This window comes from Mesoplodon bidens, assembly GCF_964165515.1.
Source record: "Mesoplodon bidens genome assembly, chromosome: 18".
In the NCBI taxonomy this organism is placed as follows: domain Eukaryota; kingdom Metazoa; phylum Chordata; class Mammalia; order Artiodactyla; family Ziphiidae; genus Mesoplodon; species Mesoplodon bidens.
In genome coordinates, this window is record NC_138175.1 from 863,000 (window position 1) to 883,373 (window position 20,374).

At 48.1% G+C, this 20,374-nt stretch overlaps 1 protein-coding gene across 1 annotated transcript in view; it reads left to right on the top strand.

Annotated features, from left to right (window-relative positions):
- Window positions 1-3,138: 3,138 nt before the first annotated feature.
- The window catches only part of FANCA (FA complementation group A), a gene marked incomplete at its 5' end in the record, with an annotated part of 52,961 nt that continues 35,725 nt past the window's right edge, over window positions 3,139-20,374 (top strand). The window contains 9 exon segments of the mRNA XM_081216612.1: window positions 3,139-3,151; window positions 3,154-3,300; window positions 4,182-4,291; window positions 4,650-4,743; window positions 11,344-11,486; window positions 11,577-11,672; window positions 12,960-13,033; window positions 18,573-18,685; window positions 19,981-20,063. Of these exon segments, the coding sequence (XP_081072738.1) occupies window positions 3,139-3,151; window positions 3,154-3,300; window positions 4,182-4,291; window positions 4,650-4,743; window positions 11,344-11,486; window positions 11,577-11,672; window positions 12,960-13,033; window positions 18,573-18,685; window positions 19,981-20,063 (873 nt within the window).

A 20,374-nucleotide genomic window follows, 5' to 3' on the forward strand; every position in this document is an offset into this window, starting at 1 on the left:
GGTTTGGTTCTGTTACCTACCTTGCCTTTTAGTGATGGGTTGATTTTTTTTCTCTCGCTTTTGTCTGTCTCGTAATTTTTGATTGCATGCCCAACATTGTGTGTGGGCCAGGAGAGTCTGAGGTAGTGTTCATGCCTCCTTCTCTGCTCAGTCATTAGTGGGGTGGGGGGGTGAGTCAGTCTGGTCTGGAGTTGAGCTGGATTTGCGTTTCAGTGTGCTTTGGCCACCTTCCACACAAGATTCCTCCAGCACTGCCCTGTGCTTATGGTGGGAATGGGTTGCTGAGGGGTTTTCTCAGTGCAGCTGCCCACTCTCCGCTTACAGCCTTCCTTGTCTCTGGACACTTTGGCCTCACCCGGAGTGGTGGCTGCTGTTGCTATCACTCAGCACTTGTTAGCTTGGTGGTGATGGGAGCAGTGTTTTCTGTTGTCCCAATCCAGCCTCAGTGATGGTCTTTGCAGCTTTCCACATCCTAGATGCAAGTTAAATTCACGAGGTGATTTCAGGTGAAACAAAGGCAAATTTAAAAAAAATTTCTTTAAGTTGTTTCATATTTAGTTCATGATACAGGAGAATAATGGATTTCCATTTATATTGGCACATACAGTTTTCTTTTAAATTAGATTTTGGTTTTTAAGAAGTGATTACATTTAACGCAAAACTGTCCCTAAATAATGCTGATTATCAGTGGATGTTGGGAAGGCACACGCAAGAGTGATGTTTTGGAAACACTGAGCTATGGCCCATGTCTGACAGAAGGTCTCACCCAGCACAGGAGGCACGCAGGTCATGACAATGGCATGTTCGATGTGCTTCAAATAACTGCTTTTCATCGTTCTTTGAAGCAGAAGGATGAGGACTGTGATGATGGGCAGTGAGGGATAGCTCTGGTGTGCCTGGGGTGTGTGTATGTGTGTGTAGGTGTATGTATGTACGTGTGTGTTGAAGCTTCTACGACCTACTTCCCCTGGCAGCCCCATCCAGGGGTCTTGGCATCTTGAATCTGACACACTCACATTTGAACTCAGCCTCTCCTGTTATTGTCTCTCAAACCATCCTCCCAGTGTCTCCACCTCTCAGGTGAGGCATGTGTGTATGTATATGATGCACATGTATATATGATGTATGCATGGGTATATATGGATGTATGTATATGATGTGTGTGTACAGTGTATGTATGCATATGATGTGTGTATGTTTGTATGATGCATGTGTGTACAATGTGTGTATATGACGTATGTGTGAATGATGTATATGTATCTGTATATGACGTATGTGTGTATGTGATGTGTGTGTGTGAGACGTATGTGTATATGATGCATGTGTATGGTGGGTGTATGAATGATGTATGTGTGTATGGTGTATGTATGTATGATGTGTATGTGTGTATGTGATGCATGTGTATGTGTATATGATGTATGTTTGTATAATGTATATCTCCACCCTCCCAATGGCTTGGGTTAGAAAACTCTGCACTTCTTCCTCACCTGGCAGATCAACCTTCGAAGTAGGAACCGATCTCATCACTTCTCTCCATCTCATGACCACCATGCTGGTCAAGCTCCCTGTCCATTGCCGAATAATGGCCTGAGCCCATCTCCCTGGCCTCTGTGCCCTGCCTTTGCCTCCCTACAGTCTCTTTTCAACCAGCTGCATAACTCATGATGTGCACCCGCCAGGGCCCTGCGCACTTGGCGTGGAGGCCGAGGCCTTCACAGCGCTTACAAGGCCACGTGGGTGCTCCCTCCCCTCCTAAGCTGTTTGCTTAGTGCGCAGCAGCCATGTGTGTCTCTGGCAGTTCTGGTCTCAGCCAGCCTCTCCCCCTTGTTTACCTCACTGGTGGGTAGTCAGCAGCTGGACGGCCTGTGGTGGCCTCATTTCCAGGTTCTGGCAGCAGGCAGGAGGGCATGGGACTGCTGGCTGGGCGGCCACCTCTCCTCCACGTGGGTGGTCCTCAGCACGCTGGCTCAGGTGTGTTCCTTGGAGGTACCTGGCTCTCAGCACCAGCTCTTTTCAAACTCCTGTTTGTGTCACGTCACTCCTGTGTCATTACCAGCCCAAACGGAAGGGACGGAGACGTGGAGGACTCGTGGCCGCTTTTTGCAATCCCCAACGGCCACGTGCTGTCTAGCAGGGCCCACCTCCAGTGGACCCTTGTTTACCCACGTTTAGCAGCCCCCAACCTGGGTGGGGCAGCAGCAGTTATGCAGGGTGGTCATGGCGTGCATGCAAACTTGGAGTTTCCAGCCGCTTGGAAGCAGTTCAGGAGGTGGCAGTGAGTGCTCTCTGAGGGCATCCTGCACCCGCACGGTCTTCACGGCCGATGGGACCACGTTGTGTGAAAACCTGGACACTGAGACACGGGGCTGCACAGTGATTGTGAGATAACAGAAATGTATGTCGGTCTCTGTGCCTATCGTGGCACAGACCTCCTGAAACCCCTGTAAATTCCTAAGTGGGAAGAATAATAGGAGCATCTTTTTCTCTAACAAGTGTACACTGGGTGGGCTCCTGGTTGGCTCCGACACAGGGGCTGAAGGCCAGAAAGGCCAAGCCATGGTTACAAGCCTGGGATTTTCAGCTCTCCTTCCCCCTCATCCTCCAGAGAGGGGAGAGGGGCTGGAAATGGACTTCACGTGTGTGACCCCTGTGGGTGTGACCCCTGGCTGTGCCCCCTGTGGGTACGACCCCTGGGTGTGCTCGGCCGGGGTGAGCTGCGCTGTCCACCAGGCGGCCTCTCGTTTACACTTAATTGAAGTCAAGGCAGAGCAAGCCTCACCTCCGCAGTAACACCGCCGCCCCGGGCTCCGCGGGAGACGAGGGCGCAGACTCGTCCTACACGGTTTCCAACTGTCAGCGCGGTTTTAGCGTCTCCCTGGATTTGGGTTTGTCGGATTGTTTCTTCATGCCCAGCTCTGGGTCATCTCGACAGGGATAATGCACAAGGGATGGCACAGTTTTCTCGCCCGTGACGCCGTTTGAATCAGCACCGCAAACCTCCAACGTCAGTGATACCTACCTGGCCCAGGTGTCAGTCATCCCGCGTTCCCGCCACCACCAAGATGGCCGCCGTGCGGCGCCACCAAGATGGCTACCTAGGCTCCGCCCTGCAGGGTGTGGCCGGGCAGCTGGCAGCCAATGGGCGCGCGCGCCTTCCGCGGCCAATGGGAAGGCAACGCGGGCCAGAAGCCGAGAGACGTCGCCCGTGGTTCGTTCGTGGCATGTCGGCCTTCCGGGCGCGGGACGCTGCCTCGGACCCGGGGCACGGGAGCCGCAGGCGGGCCTGGGCCGAGCTGCTGGGTAGGTGGGCGCGGGGCCCCAAGACCCCTTCCCGCCTCAGCCTCCTTCGGCCAGTCCCCGTCTCCCCCTCACTGAGCCCCGACCGCGGCCTGTCCCGCACTCACCCCCGACGCCCGGGCTGTCCTCGCCTCACGCCGACCCGTTCCCGCCTCACCCCGACCCCCGCCCGTCCCCCCTCACCCCGGCCCCCGCCCGTCTCCCCCTTACCTCGGCCTGTCCCCGCCTCACGCCGACCCCCTCCCGTCCCCCCCTCACCCCGGCCTGTCCCCGCCTCACGCCGACCCGTTCCCGCCTCACCCCGACCCCCGCCCGCCCCGCGTCAACCCCCCACGCCCACCCCGAGCTCTCCCCTCCTGGCAGCCCTCTGTCCACTCTGTCCAACGAGTGGCCAAGAGGGGTGGTTCCAGAAGGTAGGGAGTTAAGATTCACTGCCCCCCCGCCCCCAATAGCCTGGATGACAGTGACTTTTCAGCTCAGCTTAGCCCCAGAGTCACGTAACCTCTTTGAAAGGATCAATCCCAAGAAACTAGCGTTGGTACCATCCTGCCAGCTAAACTACACTTTACTCAGATTTCACCAGTTTTCCCCATAATGTCCTTTTTCTGACCAGTCTCCCGCGTGGTAGTTACTCCCGTCTCCTAGGTCTCCTCCAGAGGGTGACAGTTCCTGGGTCTTCCCGACCTGGGTGTTTGGAGGAGTCCCTCAGCTGGATGTGTCTGATGTGTCTCAGGAGTAGATTAAGCTTGTGTGGTTTTGACAGGAATCCCATGGAAGTGACATTCCCGGGTGCGTCACCTCCAGGGGTACAGGGTGTCACGGTGTCTCCTTGCCTGAGTTTTTAAAGAGTGCTGTAATTTTTTGAAACTGATTTTCTCCCCTAGCGGGAAGAGTCAAGAGGCAGAAATTGGGTCCTGAAGGTGAGCAGAAGGTCAGGGAGTCGGCTGTGCGCCTCCTGAGGAGCCACCTAAACCTGGGTGACCTTGTGCTTGAGGTGAGTGGAAGTTGCTTTTGCCTTTGCGAGCACACTTGGGTTTGGGGCTTTTGAGCCCAGCCAAGCATCATCTTCATGAAAGACACCTGGCAAGCCTCGTGAGTATCTGGGAGAAGCAGCCATTAAGTTTGCTGTCCAGGTGAGAAAAGTAACCGGGAGCATGTATCTATTTGGAGGTAAAACAGTCCAGAGAGGAATCTGGTAGTTCTCAAAGGCTTCAGTAAGTTTCACCTTTTAAAATGCTTTTTTACCTCGGAATATTTGGGAATAGCGCGGTAGGCAAGCACTGTGTACATTTTGGTTGTTTTCAGGACATGGCTTGAATTTTAAAATGGAGTGCTTGGTGTTTGGTTTCTAGGTAGAAGGTCCTCCCCATAAACAGCTGTGTCTCAGCCGGTTGATTGATGATGATGGTCCTGTGGCCCACACTGACCTTTCCAGTTCATTGATAGGTAAGTTAGAGCTTCATTTTCTTAACAGATTGAGTTATGGAAGAGCTTTATGTAAAGTGACTTTTTAAAAAAAAATTATTGCAGTATAGTTGCTTTTCAATGTTGTGTTAGTTTTTGCTGTACGTAAAGTGACTTTGATTTGCTTATAACAAGCAGATGTGTAAATTCCCCCAGGTAATGGTTTTCTGCTTATATGTGTGGTCCCCAGCCACAAGTTTTTGTGACTTGTTTGAGGCTTGTTATGAGGCTCTTGTTTAAAAACAGTGACTCAGCCTCGGACTCAGAAGCAGTAGGAACCAAAGTTGTTACCCTTGGAAAAATGGGACAGAAACATGCCCCTCATTTCTGGAAGTGGTGAGAACAGGCTCTGCTGGGTAGGGAAGTGCAGCAGGCAGCCAGAGATACAGGCTGACCTGGGGAGACTGTGGTTTGGGTTCAGACCACTGCTAGAAAGCGGATATTGCAGGAAAGCGAGTCCCACGAATGTTTCGGTTTCCTGATGCATATAAACTTTATGTTTACACAATAAATACCGTAGTCTACTAAGTGTACAACAGCATTATGTCTAAAAAAAATGTACATACCTTAATTTAAAAATGCTCTATTATTAAAATTCAAAATACTACTTTATTGGGGCTTCCCTGGTGGCACAGTGGTTGGGAATCCGCCTGCCAATGTAGGGGACACGGGTTCGAGCCCTGGTCCGGGAAGATCCCACATGCCGTGGAGCATGTAGGCCCGTGCACCATGACTGCTGAGCCTGCGCTCTAGAGCCCATGCTCCGCAACGAGAGAGGCCACCGCAATGAGAGGCCCGCGCACCGCAATGAGGAGTAGCCCCCTGCTCTCTGCGACTAGGGGAAGCCTGCGCACAGCGGCGAAGACCCAATGCAGCCAAAAATAAATAAATAACATAAATAAAATAAAAAACAAAGAAACCTTCAAAAAAAAACTACTTTATGGCTAAAAATGCTAACCATCATCTACGCCTTCAGAGAGCTGTGATCTTTTTGCTGGTGGAGGGTCTTCCCTCAGTGTTGATGGCTGCTGACTGATCAGACTGGAGGTTGCTGAAGGCTGGGGGGTTGTGGCCATTTCTTAAAACAAGACAGCAGTGAAGTCTGCTGTATCTTCCCTTCACAAATTCTCTCTCTGTCACCTGCAATGCCAGCTGATAGCCTGTTACCCACAGTAGAACTTTCAAAACTGGACTCAGTCTTTTCAAACCGTGCTGCTGCTTTATCAGTTAAGTTCATGTAACAGTCTGAATCCTTTGTTGTCATTTCAGCAGTCTTCCTGGCATCTTCATAAGGAGCATGTTCAGTCTCAAGAAACCACATCCTTTGCTCAGACACAAGACGCAACTCCTCATCGTTCAAATTTTATCATGAGGTTTCAGCAATTCAGTCACATCTTCAGGCTCTACTTTTTTTTTCAATTTCTGTAATTTTTTAAATTGAAGTATAGTTGACTTAACAGTGTTTCACGTGTATAACAAAGTGATTCAGTTATACATACATAGATAGCGCGAGCGCATGCGCGCTCTCTCTCTCGATACACTTTTTCAGATTCTTTTCCATTATAGGGTATTACAAGACATCCAATATAGTTCCCGGTGCTATACAGTAGGTCCTTGTTGTTTATCTGTGTTTTTTTGACTTTTGTTTAAGATTTTTTGATGTGGACCATTTTTTTAATTAAATTTATTTTTTTTATTTTTTTTTATTTTTTTGCTGTATGCGGGCCTCTCACTGTTGTGGCCTCTCCTGTTGCAGAGCACAGGCTCCGGACGCGCAGGCCCAACGGCCATGGCTCACGGGCCCAACCGCTCCGCGGCATGTGGGATCTTCCCAGACCGGGGCACGAACCCGTGTCCCCTGCATCGGCAGGCGGACTCTCAACCACTGCGCCACCAGGGAAGCCCAATTAAATTTATTTTTATGTGTTTATTTTTGGCTGCGTTGGGTCTTCATTGCTGCGCGTGGGCTTTCTCTATTTGCGGTGAGCTGGGGCTACTCTTTGTTGCGGTGCGCGGGCTTCTCATTGCGGTGGCTTCTCCTGTTGTGGAACACGGGCTCTAGGCGCGTGGGCTTCAGTAGTTGTGTCACGTGGGCTCAGTAGTTGTGGCTCACAGGCTCTACAGCGCAGGTTCAGTAGTTGTGGTGCACAAGCTTAGTTGCTCCGTGGCATGTGGGATCTTCCCGGACCAGGGCTCGAACCCATGTCCCCTGCATTGGCAGGTGGATTCTTAACCATTGTGCCACCAGGGAAGTCCCTGATGTGGATCATTTTTAAAGTCTTTCTTGAATTTGTTACAATATTTTTTCTGTATTATGTTTTGGTTTTTTGGCCCCAAGGCATGTGGGATCTTAGCTCCCCAACCAGTGATTGAACCCGCACTCCCTGCCTTGGAAGGCAAAATCTTAACCACCGGACTGCCAGAGAAGTCCCTGTTTATCTGTTTTTTTTTTTTTTTCGATACGCGGGCCTCTCACTGTTGTGGCCTCTCCCGCCGCAGAGCACAGGCTCCGGACGCGCAGGCTCAGCAGCCGTGGCTCACGGGCCCAGCCGCTCCGCGGCATGTGGGATCCTCCCAGACCGGGGAACGAACCCGTGTCCCCTGCATCGGCAGGCGGACTCCCAACCACTGCGCCACCAGGGAAGCCCTGTTTATCTGTTTTATATATAGTAGTGTGTGTATTTTAATCCCAAACTCCTAATTTATCCCACCCTGCTCCCCTTTCCCCTTTGGTAACCGTAAGTTTTCTATGTCTTTGAGTCTGTTTCTGTTTTGTAAGTGGTTCATTTGTATCATTTTTTTAGATTCCACATGTAAGTGATATCATACCACATTTGTCTGACTTCACTTACTTTGATAATCTTTAGGTGTATCCATGTTGCTGCAAATGGCATTATTTCTTTCTTTTTTATGACTGAGTCATATTCCATTGAGTATATGTACCACATCTTCTTTACCCATTCACCTGTCGATGGACACTTATGTTGCTTAGGTTATTGTAAATGGTGTTCAGGCTCCACTTTTTTTTTTTTTTTTCTTTTTGCGGTATGTGGGCCTCTCACTGCTGTGGCCTCTCCCGTTGCGGAGCACAGGCTCCGGACGCGCAGGCCCAGCGGCCATGGCTCACGGGCCCAGCCGCTCCGCGGCATATGGGATCCTCCCAGACCGGGGCACGAACCCGTATCCCCTGCATCGGCAGGCGGACTCTCAACCACTGCGCCACCAGGGAGGCCCCAGGCTCCACTTTTAATTCTAGTTCTCTTACTATGTCCTCCACATCTGTAGTTACTTCCTTCACTGAATTTTTGAACCCCTCAAAGTCATCCATGATGGCTGGAATCAGCTTCTTCCAAATTCCTGTTAATGTCAACATTTTGATTTTGATACATCCTTCCCATGAATCACAAATGTTCTTAATGGCATCTAGAATGGTGAATCCTTTCCAGAAAGCCATCAATTCACTTTGCCCAGATTCACCAGAGCAGTCACCATCTACGGCAGCTATAGCCTTACGAAGTGTATTATTTAGATGATAAGAGTAGAAAGTTGAAATTCTTCCTTGATCCGTGGGCTGCAGGATGGGTGTTGTGTCAGCAGCCGTGAAAACAGCATGAATCTCATTGTCCATCTCCAACAGAGCTCTCGGGTGACCAGGTGCGTTGTCAACGAGCAGTTGAAAGGAATCTCTTTTTTCTGAGAAGTAGGTCTCAACGGTGGGCTTAAAATAATAAACCATGTTGTCAACAGATGTACTGTCATACAGGTTTGTTTTTCCATTTTTTTAGAGCACAGGCAGAGTTAATTTACCATAATTCTTAAGCGCCCAAGGGTTTTCAGATGGTAAGTGAGAATTGGCTTCAACTTAGTCACCAGCTGCATTAGGCCCTAACAAGAGAGTCAGCCTCTTCTTTGAAGCCGGGCATTGACTTCTCCTCTCTGGCTATGAAAGTCCTGGATGGCATCTTCTTCCAGTAGAAGGCTGTTTCCTCTACATTGAAAATCTGTGATTCAGTGTAGTCACCTTCATGGATGATCTGAGCTAGAGCTTCTGGAGGACTTGCTGCAGCTTCTCCATCAGCACCTGTGGCTTCACCTGGCACTTTCGTGCTGTGGAGATGGCTTCTGTCCTTCAACCTCATGAACCAACTCCTCCTGGCTTCAGACTTTGCTTCTGTGGCTTCTTCCCCTCTCTCATCCCTCATAGAATTGAAGAGAGTTAGGGCCTGGCCCTGGATCAGGCTTTGGCTGAAGGGAATGTTTTGGCTGGTGTGATCTTCTGTCCAGACCACTCAAACTTTTTCCATATCAGCAATAAGCCTGTTTGGCTTCCTTATCATTCATGTGTTCACTGAAGTAACACTTTTAATTTCCTTCAAGAACTTTTCCTTCGGCTTCGCAGCTTGGCTAAGTGTTTGGTGCAAGGGGCTTTAGGTCTGTCTCAGCTTTCGACGTGCCTTCCTCGCTAAGTCATTTCTAGCTTCTGATGTAAAGTGAGAGATGTGCAACTCTTCTTTTCACTGGAACACTTAGAGGCCACTGTAGGGTTATTAATTGGTCTAATTTCAGTATTGTGTCTCAGGGAAGAGGGAGGCCCGAGGAGACAGAGAGAGACAGGGGAGTGGCCGAGAGGTGGAGCAGTCAGCACACACAGGATATTTGTGGATTAAGTTTACCATCATCTATGGGTGTAGTTTGTGATGCCCCCAAACAGTTACAGTGGTAACATCAGAGATCATGCATCACCGATAACGTAACAAATGTGATAATAATGAAAAAGCTTGAGATATTATGAGAAATACCAAAATGTGACACAGAGACACCAAGTGAGCAAGTGCTGTTGGAAAAATGGTGCTGATAGACTTGCTGGGTGCAGGGTCACCACAGACCTTCGTTTTGTTAAAAAAAAAAAAAAAAAGGCAATCTCTACAAAGTGTGATAAATCAAGGTCTGCTTGTATGTTTCTAGGTCCCCCACCCCACTTTGAGAATATGAGACAAGGAGAGTTCTGTGGGAATAACAAAATAAGTTATTTTCTGGTCTTTCACATTTTTATTATGTAATGACTGTCATTTCAGAAAGATGCAGTCGGCCCTCTGTATCCGTGGGTCCCACATCTGTGGATTAAACCAACCTTGGATGGAAATATTCAGGGGGGAAAAGAATTCCACAAAGTTCCAAAAAGCAAAACTTGAATTTGCTGTGTGCCAGCAACTACTTACACAGCATTTACATTGCTTTAGGTATTATAAGTAATCTAGAGACGATTTAAAGTGTCTTTGAGGATGTGTGTAGGTTATATACAAACAGTACGCCATCTTGTGTAAGGAACTTGAGCAACTGCGGATTTTGGTATCCACGGGCAGCCCTGGAACCAATCCCCCTGGAATACTGAGGGACGACTGTATTAACTAATTCACTAATTTGTTTTAAATTTCTACTCTGATAATCTTACACCCCAGGCTTGCGTTGGCAGCTGATCCCTAAAGGTCACAGTGCTGCTTCTCTCGGCCGGAATTGTACTTGGATTTCACAAACTGCGGGGTGCAGGGAACCAGCTCAGCCACACACTTCCTTGTGTGGACTTCTGGATCAGAGCATAAGAACTTAGATAAGAAGCTCTTCACCTTGACCACAGAAATATAAGTAGACTCAACTCATGAATTTTTCAGTTGTTTTTCCTGCTGAAGGTGGTGGCTACCATACGTATTCATATTTGTATAAAAATAGAAGCCTTGTAAATAAAAACAGGGATAAACTTTCCCATGGACACAAATTGGAAATAAATGGCTAGAAATGAGCATTTTCTACAGTTCTGCCATGAGTTATTTCTTGACCACAGTGGTGGATAGTATCTAGTACTGTCACTTGGAACTTTTACAACTGTTGCACATGTTTTCACTTCTGTAGTGGTCTGTGTTTCAAAGCCTTGAAGGTAATGGTCATGTGATACAGTTTCCTGGTTTTTTTCAATTAGTTTTGGAAGTCAAATAAGCTAGAAAACAGTTTTCTTGTTGGCATCATCTATTTCCAGACTGCCCAGCATTTCTCCTTTTATTGAGTGCAGACCAGGGGCTGGTCCTTAGGAGGCAGGTGGCTGCCTGTGGGCCCAGCTTCCACCTGGCAGCCCAGGGACCGGGCACATCTGTGGCATGCAGTGCCCACCATGTGTGTGGCTGGCATCAGGAAGCCAGACCGCGTGTCCAGTCAAACATCATCATACGGTTGTGGGAGTGGTAACTATAAAAAACTGAAATTTGTTAAAAGTCCTCAATTTATTGTGCTCCTTTGGAAAGAGTTGCTAAAGTTCTTGGTCAGAATGTATCTGCCAAGCTCCCTTGTTTTTGTCATACAAAACGCACAGATGTGTATATGCAACCATGGGCTTCAGGTGCTACCCTGATTCTCGTGAGCTTCTTCAATCAGACTGAAGTTGTCTTACTTTCATATATCGTGTTTCCCCCCAGATCTCTTCTCCCCTTCAAAAGGCAATTTTCTGTGGTGCTAGAGCTTCGGAGAAGACATTTAACCAATCTACTTCAGTTGTACATTTTGTGTGTGTCTGTGTTTTGTCTCATCTTTAAGGCTCTGCTTTGCGCGACCAAGCCGCACAGCTGGGTGTTCCAGCGGCCGTCCTGTCCAGCCAGGTGGTGGCCTCTGGCCTCGTGCGGGTCTGTGAGGCAGATGCGGGGCCCCCTCCCAAGGTGCTGCTGACACCGGACCAGAGGGTAAGACACAGCACGAGTTGCTGTTCAGCTGTTTGGGAAAATTGGACATTTAATACCGTTTCTTAGAAAAGACTTAATCTCTCTTTTCAGAAGAAACTGTCTTCCTTGTTTGAGATCGCTCAGAATTTATTAGCACAAAGCATGTTCTCCCGTCTTTCCTTCTGTCAAGAATTACGGAAAGTACAGGTAAAGTTGAGATTGTAACTCTGACTCTAGGGTTTTCAAGCTTTCTGTTGATTTTGGTGGAGCCAGTAAAATCCCCAGGTTTTGTTAGGAATTCCAGCAAGCATCGTATTAATTACAGAGACTGGGGTGCCTCTGTGGATGGGAAAGAAGGACCATCAATCATCATGTTTGTCAATATTCACCCATCATTAGTAATATTTATTAGAATAGACTATGCATAGAAACATCATGCTTTGCTTTCTTAGGTATATTATAATGAAGCATTTCCCAGGGTAGCATAGTAAACTAGAAAAACGTGATTTAAAGTGATTTAAAATCTTTCTTTTTTTTTTTTGGCTGTGCTGCGTGGCTTTTGGGATCTTATTTCCCCTATCAGGGATTGAACCCGGGCCCCCTGCATTGGGAGCAAGTGGAGTCTTAACTGCTGAACTGCCAGGGAATTCCCTTATCTGTTCTATTTTGAATTCAGTAGGCCTATAGGTTTTTTCTTTAATTTTAATTTTATGTTGGAGTGTAGTTGATTTACTGATTTTTGAACAGTTCAAAGTTATCGCTTAGTTACTAAATGAGATCAGTTAAGTATATAGAAGAAGGAAAGAAAAAAACCAAGATGATGGTGCATTCATGGTTTTTTTCCCCCTTTTATCCAGCATACAGTGTAGAGCTCAGTTGACTGTCAGGTGTTGGTATGGCCCCTGCGCCGTTGGTAACTAGCTAAATGCACGTGGATTGGGATGGTCCCGGTGTTTGCAGGTAGCAGAGATGAGTGGGCGGCCGTGGCTGATTGGGTGGTTAGGAAGGGCTTCCTGGAAGGAAGTTTCGTGGGGTGTGAGGCATGAGTTCCTGGGTGAAGAGGAGGGCACTGTGGGCGTTGGGGCCGAGTCCCACTGGGGCTCCTTGTTCGAGGGGGTGGGCGCATCAGTGCTATAGCCTGGAGGGCCTCCCTGGGAGGACAGACCAGAGTCTGAACTTTGTCCTGAAAGCTGGGAGGAGCCACGGAAGGGTTCTAAAGAAGAGGAGAGATTGGCCTGGCCAGTTACATTTTGGAATCTTGTGTTGGCCATAGTGGAGAAAGGCCTGGAAGTGGACTAAGCTTGAGGCTGGGCAGAGAGCAAGCCTGAACCTGAACCTGGGAACGATGGTGGCAGTGGTGGGGGGGCGAAGGTGGTGATGTGAGTGTTGGGAGGCTTGGTTTTCAGGAGAGTACGTGGTTAAGCACACAGGCTGAACGTCTTGTAGGAAAATGTGCATGAAGGACTGACTCATAGTTTCTGTCATTTTCTGCAGAATTCTTTGCTGCTTGAAGCTGTGTGGCGCCTTCATGTTCAAAACATTGTAAGCCTCCAAGAGCTGCTGGAAAGGTATACCAGTGATTATTTACCATTAAAGTAAATTGAACATTTAAATTAAAATTTTATGTAACATGAAATTTAATTAATATTACATGATTTATTTTTTCTGATCTAGTATGATTTATTTATACGTAAAGCCAAAAATCACGTAGAGAAGCAGTTGCTTTATTATTTAAAGAGAACATTTGTTATAATTGAAGTCTTCATCATGTACAGACTTGGTAATGTTTTCTTTGTATGAGATGTACAGTGCGGGGGCTTCCCTGGTGGCGCAGTGGTTGAGAGTCCGCCTGCCGATGCAGGGGACACGGGTTCGTGTCCTGGTCTGGGAGGATCCCACATGCCCTGGAGCGTTTAGGCCTGTGAGCCATGGCCGCTGAGCCTGCGCGTCCGGAGCCTGTGCTCCGCAACGGGAGAGGCCACAACAGCGAGAGGCCTGAGTACCGCAAAAAAAATAAATAAATAAAAGATGTACAGTGCGATAAAGTATTTTTAAAAACTAAAAAAGAGACATTCAGGTAAATGTGGCTGATAGAATGTGTGCAACTCTTACCTCCTGAAATCCCACCAAGAGTCAGAAAGGGGGTTTTATAAAAGGAATAACCCTATAAGGTTGGGAGAGTCTAGGGGAGGAGAAGCAGGAGGTGGAGGGACGGGTGGTGAATGACTTAGCAAGTGAGCTGGCGGTGCGATGGCGCCGGCTGCCTCTGGGTGAGGGGGTGAAGGGGAGGGGGGCTCAGAATGAGCTGACTGAGAACACACATGAGAAGCATTTGGAGCTGTAGGTGGATTGTCTTCTCTGCTCTAGGCAGCCAGGCAATCAGTCCTTCCCTGGTTGACAGAAGGCTGGAGGTTTACGTGTTTATTCTCTGGTCAGGGAAAACAGAGAATGTCTGGTTTGGGGAACTGTCAAGCACAGTTGAAAATGCTGTATTGAAACCAGTGGTGGCCTGACTCATGGGTCACATCCAGAAGTCGTGAAAGATTGATCAGTTTGACTGCGTGAAAACCGTATCTCCTAGCATACACGCCTGATGTCAAGGTACCAGATACATGAAGCAAAACCTGACAACTGAAGGGAGAGATGGACTTTCAACTATGATCATTGGAGCCTTCAGTCCCCCACTTTCAGTAACGGGTGGATCACCTGTTCAGACCAGCAACGACCCGGAGACGAGAGAGAGCAGCACTCGCAGCTGGACGTACCTGATGCCCACAGAACGTCCCCCCCAGTGGTGCCCAGCTCCAGGATAGGTCACTCGGTTCAGGCCGTAAACCAAGTTGGAATAAGTTTAAAAGGGTTGAAACCATACAAAGCATGTTCTCAAGCCACAAAGGAACTGCATAGAATCAACAGAAGAAAATTTGGGAAATCCATAATATTGGGAATTAAGCAATAGACTTTTTTTTTAAATAAATTTCTTTATTTATTTTTATCTTTGTCTGCGTTGGGTCTTTGTTGCTGCGTGAGGCCTTTCTTTAGTTGCAGTGAGCAGGGGCTACTCTTCATTGCGGAGTGCGTGCTTCTCATTGTGGTGGCTTCTCGTTGCAGAGCATGGGCTCTAGGCGTGCGGGCTGCAGTAGTTATAGCACTTGGGCTCAGTAGTTGTGGCTTGCGGGCTGTAGAGCGCAGGCTCAGTAGTTGTGGCGCACAGGCTTAGTTGCTCCGCGGCATGTGGGATATTCCTGGACCAGGGCTCGAACCCGTGTTCCCTGCATTGGCAGGCGGCTTCTTAATCACTGCGTCACCAGGGAAACCCAGCAATACACTTTTAAATAATCAACGGGTCAGGGAAAAAAATCACAAGGGAAATTAGAAAATACCTCAAGACAAATGAAAAGGAGAACAACACACGAAAATTTATGAGATGCTGCTAAAGTAGTGCTTAGAGGGAAATTTACAGCTGCAAAAACCTACATGAGAAAAAAGAATGACCTCAAATCAGTGACTTAAACTTTGACCATAAGAAACTAGAGAGAGAAAAGCAAACCAAACCCAGAACAAGCAGAAGGAAGGAAATAATAACAATTAGAGCAGAAATCAATGAGATAGGAAAGATAATAGAGAAAATCAATGAAAAAAAGAAAAGTGCTTTGAAAAGGTTAGCAAAATTGATAAACCTTTAGATAGACTTACCAAGAAAAAAGACATAAATGGTTAAAATCAAGATGAAAGAAAGGTTATCACTGCTGACCGTACAGAAATTAAAAGCATGTTAAGGTAATACTGTGAATAATTTTTTTTTAATTAATTAATTAATTAATTATTGGCTGCATTGGGTCTTGGTTGCTGTGCGCAGGCTTTCTCTAGTTGCTGCGAGCGGGGGCTACTCTTCATTGCAGTGCGCAGGCTTCTCGTTGCGGTGGCAACTCTTGTTGCAGAGCACAGGCTCTACGTGCGCGGGCTTCAGTAGTTGTGGTGCATGGGCCTAGTTTCTCTGTGGCATGTGGGATCTTCCCGGACCAGAGCTTGAACCCGTGTCCCCTGCATTGGCAGGCGGCTTCTTAACCAATGCACCACCAGGGAAGTCCCTGTGAACAGTTTTTTGCCAATAAATTAGAAAACAGATAAAATCGATGAATTTCCAGAAAAATGCAAAAGACTGCACTGGCTTAAAAAGAAAAGAACTGAATAGATCTGTAACAAGAAAGGAAACTGAGTTACTAATAATATAAAGGCTTCCCACAAGGAAAATCTCAGGGCCTGGCTTCTCTTGTGAACTCTGCCAAGCACTTAAAGAGGAAATGTGTTATCCCTTCATAAATTCTTCCAGAAAATGAAGAAGGCTGGGATACTTCCCACCTTACTCCACAAGGCCAGTAATACCCTGATATCAAAGCCGGACAAAGACGTCACAAAACAAGAAAACTACAGACCAATGTCTCTAATGAATATAGATGCAAAAATTCTCAGCAAAATATTTGCAAACTGGATCCGGCAACATACAAAAAGGTCTAAACACCATAATAAGGGAGATGTATCCCCAAAATGCAAGGTTGGTGTAACATCTGAAAATTAATCAACATATTTAATAAAAGGACAATCTTAATAGAAGCAGAAAGCAGTTGACAAAATCTTATACTATTTCATGATAAAAACTCAGCAAGCTGGGAGTAGAGGGAACTTTTCAACCTGATAAAGGTCATCTGTGAAAAACCCACAGCTCAGATCAATGTCATGAGACTGAAGGCTCTTGTACAATCAGGAATGTTCTTAACACTTCTGTTCAACATCACTGGGGTTTCTAGCCAGGGAATTAGGCAAGGGGGAAGAAAAAAGGCATCCAGATTGGAGTGGAAGAAGTAAAACTCTCTGCGGATGACGTGATCTTCCATACAGAAGATCCTGAGAAATCCACAGCATAAAAAAGTTCTGGAGCCATAAATGAGTTCCGTGTGGTTGCAGGATGCAAGTCCAATATGCAGAAATCACTTGTATTTTTACATGATAACAATGCACAACCTGAAGGTGAAATTAAGAAATAATTTCATCTAATAGCACATCAAAAAGAGTAAATTAGGAATAAGGTTAAAGAAGAACAAGACTTGGGCACTGAAAACTATAAAGCATCATTTTTAAAAAATAAATAAATTTATTTATTTATTTTTTGGCTGCGTTGGGTCTTCGTTGCTGCACACAGACTTTCTCTAGTTGTGGTGAGTGGGGTCTACTCTTCGTTGTGGTGCGTGGGCTTCTCATTGCAGTGTCTTCTCTTGTTGTGGAGCACGGTCTCTAGGCACACGGGCTTCAGTAGTTGAGGTGCACAGGCTCAGTAGTTGTTGCTTGCAGGCTCTAGAGTGCAGGCTCAGTAGTTGTGGTGCACGGGCTTAGTTGCTCCACGGCATGTGGGATCTTGCCAGACCAGGGCCCAAACCCGTGTCCCCTGCATTGGCAGGTGGATTCTTAACCACTGCGCCACCGGGGAAGCCCATATAAAGCATCATTGAAAGAAATTAAGACCTAAATAAACAGACGTTCCATGTCCGTGGATTAGAGACTTAATATTGTCAGGATGACCCTGCTCCCCAATGTGATCTGTGAACTCAGGGTCCTTCACAATCTCAGCCGGCTTTTTTTATAGACATTGACAAGCTTGTCCTAATATTGATATGGAAATGCAAGGGACCCTGAATAGCCAAAAATTATTCAGAAAGAAGGAAAAAAATTGGAAGATTCACACATCCTGTTTTTTGGGGGGTTTTTTGCGGTATGCGGGCCTCTCACTGCTGCGGCCTCTCCCATTGCGGAGCACAGGCTCCGGACACGCAGGCTCTGCGGCCATGGCTCACGGGCCCAGCCACTCCGCGGCATGTGGGATCTTCCCAGACTGGGGCACGAACCCGTGTCCCCTGCATCGGCAGGTGGACTGTCAACCACTGCGCCACCAGGGAAGCCCTGGTCAGTTGATTTTTGACAACGGTGCTAAGACCATTTAATGGGGAGAAACGGTCTTTTCAACAATGGTGCTGGAACCACTGGACATCTACACGCAAAAGAATGGTGTTGGACTCTACCTCACACTGCAGATGGCGACTAACTCAGTGCATCAGAGACCTAAACCCAAGGGCTAAAACCATAAACCTCCTAGAAGAAGATCTGAGGGTAAATCTACATGACCTTGGATCCTGCAGGGGGTTCTTGGATATGACACCGAAAACTCATGCAACAAAAGAAAAAATAGGTCCTTTAGGCTTCAGCAAGTTTTAAAACTTCAGTGTGTTGGCCCTATCAAAACAATGAAAAGACAGTGCATAGAAATTGTTTGCAAATCATATATCTGATAAGAACCTACTATCTAGAATAAAAGGATTCTTAAACTTCAACAAGAAGAAAAATAATCCAATTAAAAAATGGACGAAGAGGGCCTCCCTGGTGGCGCAGTGGTTGAGAGTCCGCCTGCCGATGCAGGGGATACGGGTTCGTGCCCCGGTCTGGGAGGATCCCATATGCCGCGGAGCGGCTGGGCCCGTGAGCCATGGCCGCTGAGCCTGCGCGTCCGGAGCCTGTGCTCCGCAACGGGAGAGGCCACAACAGTGAGAGGCCCGCATACCGCAAAAAGAAAAAAAAAAAAAAAAAAAAAAAAAAAAAAAATGGACGAAGGATTTCAGTAGACATTTCTCTAAAGAAGATTTACAAATAGCCAAGCACGTGAAAAGATGCTCATCATCCTTATTCTCCAGGGAAGTACAAATCTGACAAGTGAGGCAGGTGAGGGTTCCCCCACCCTGCTCTGTGCCCAGACAAGGACTGTCCTGCAGGGCTGCTGCATTGCTGACGTCTAGAGCCCATTATCGCTACTCTCACTATTTATTATTACTGAAATTTCTTTTTTCCCCCAAGAATAGTAAGCTACTCCAAATAAATAAACTTTGAAAAAACTGATGGTTTTTAACATCAGTGGCAGCCATTCCTGATGCCCCTTGTACGTCTGCTGGCCCCGTTGTGACTTGGGACGGGAAGACTGAGGTAGTCTCTAGCTCGCTGTCAGTGGAGTGAGTGTGAAAGTGGAATAATGGGGTCAGGTGAGCTGTGTGCTTGTTCCCCCAGCCATGCCGACTCTCAGGCCATGGTGGCCTGGCTCTCCAGGGACCTGCGCCTGCTGTGTGAACAGACAGAGGCACCCTGTCAGCACGCCGATGTCGCCAGGGCTATGCTTGCTGGTAAGTTCACGGCAGAGGTGGGTTCTTGGGTACAATTGCCTTAGACCAGTGGGAATGCTTTCTGCTGTGATGATCTGTGGGAAGCAGAGCGGCCCACACACTCCAACAGGAAGTCATTGCAGTCCGTACCTGTCGTTGTGGGTTTGCATTGAGCTTGAGTTGTGGAAATGTCAGCCTGTTGACCCGATGGGTTGGGCCGGAGCTGGTGTGTTCAGGATGTGCACCTCGTGACCTGCGAGCAGAGGCAGGCGGCGCCCCCGGCACCCCAGCTCCCACCGTGGGGAAGCGAGAGTCCAGGGCTGAGTTGACTGAAGACGCAGTTCCTAGACGGTGTGCAAAGGACGCAGGGTCACAGATTGGTTGTTTGCAGATCCCAGGGGGCTGGGGATGGGCCGTCCTCCGTCCAGGTCACAAGCGAGCAGGAGAGAGCACAGCAGAAGCACCAGTGCTTGTATGGTGGCCACTGGCTTTCCACGGCTCAGTCCTAGGTGGTGGTTTTACAGGATGCCCAGGAGAAGCAAAGTGGGAGCTTGGGCAGGAATCCTTATTTGAATGTGGGGACTCTGGGTGAGCAGGGCTGCCCTGCTGTGGACGGCTGGGCAGCGCCACACCCTGTTCTTCTGGCACCTTCCCTTTCTCTCCGAGTCAGCAGGCCCGCCGTCACCAGTCATACCAAAGGAATGCAGTCCACAAGTAAACGGAAACCTCGATGAGAGGGGTTCCCTGCAGTTAGTTGGCTTGTGGACTGTTTTCCTTTGCAAAAGGTGCATTCCTTTTTCCTAAAACTTTCTTGGTGATGTGAATTATTTCCAATTCTTGAATCCTGTAATCTGGTCCCAGATTAACTTTAAATTAAAATTTGACAAAATCTTTTTAATTCTAGTCCCATTGGTTGTAACCTTTTCAGAAGGTATGAGTCCATTTCCTGCCTCGTCCCCCACAATGTAGTGCTTCCAAGCCCTAGAAGTGTCCGTGTATGGTTGGTGTAGGAGGTTGGCTGAGAAGCAGGCCAGTAAAACCCTTAGAAGATACTTTTTTGTTTTCAGTGAGAAAATCCTTCCTATAAACTTGATGGATTGTGTTTCCTTTTCGCATAGAGTGTGGCTCGGGGAAGAGGCTCTGCTTGGCTGGGTTCGCTGGTGTGGTCGGTGGGCTCCCTGGGGCCGGGAGCCGGTGTCCCCCCAGCTCCATGCAGGTCCTCACTCTGCCGGCTCCTCTGAAGCTGGTGGTCTGTGTGATTCACGGCTGTTCAGAGACCACAGTGTATGTAAATGCTTTGGTTTTGTGGCTTTCAGATTTTGTACAAATGCTTGTTTTGAGGGGATTCCAGAAGAACATGGATGTGAGAGGAACTGTGGAGCCGGAGTGGATGTCCCAGGTGGGGAGGACACCAGGCCTCGTGGGGCAGCGGCTGCAGCACGAGGGGCCTACGCTGTAGTTGTCAGCTCTGTGCGGGGAAGTCCGCTTTGCTGTCACCACAGGGCGCTCCCTGAGTGCAGGTGTGAGGGCACGGGCATGGGCCTGGGCGGTGGTCTCTCCCCCACGGCTCTTGAGGGTAAAGCCCTCCCCATGGCCCAGATCCTGGGCTGTGCCTGAGGGAGAGTCTGGAGACAAGCTCTTCGTAAAGTCGAGTCTTGGTTTACTGGGGGTGACGGCTGGCTCGCTTGTACCCTGTGTAACTGCAGTGTT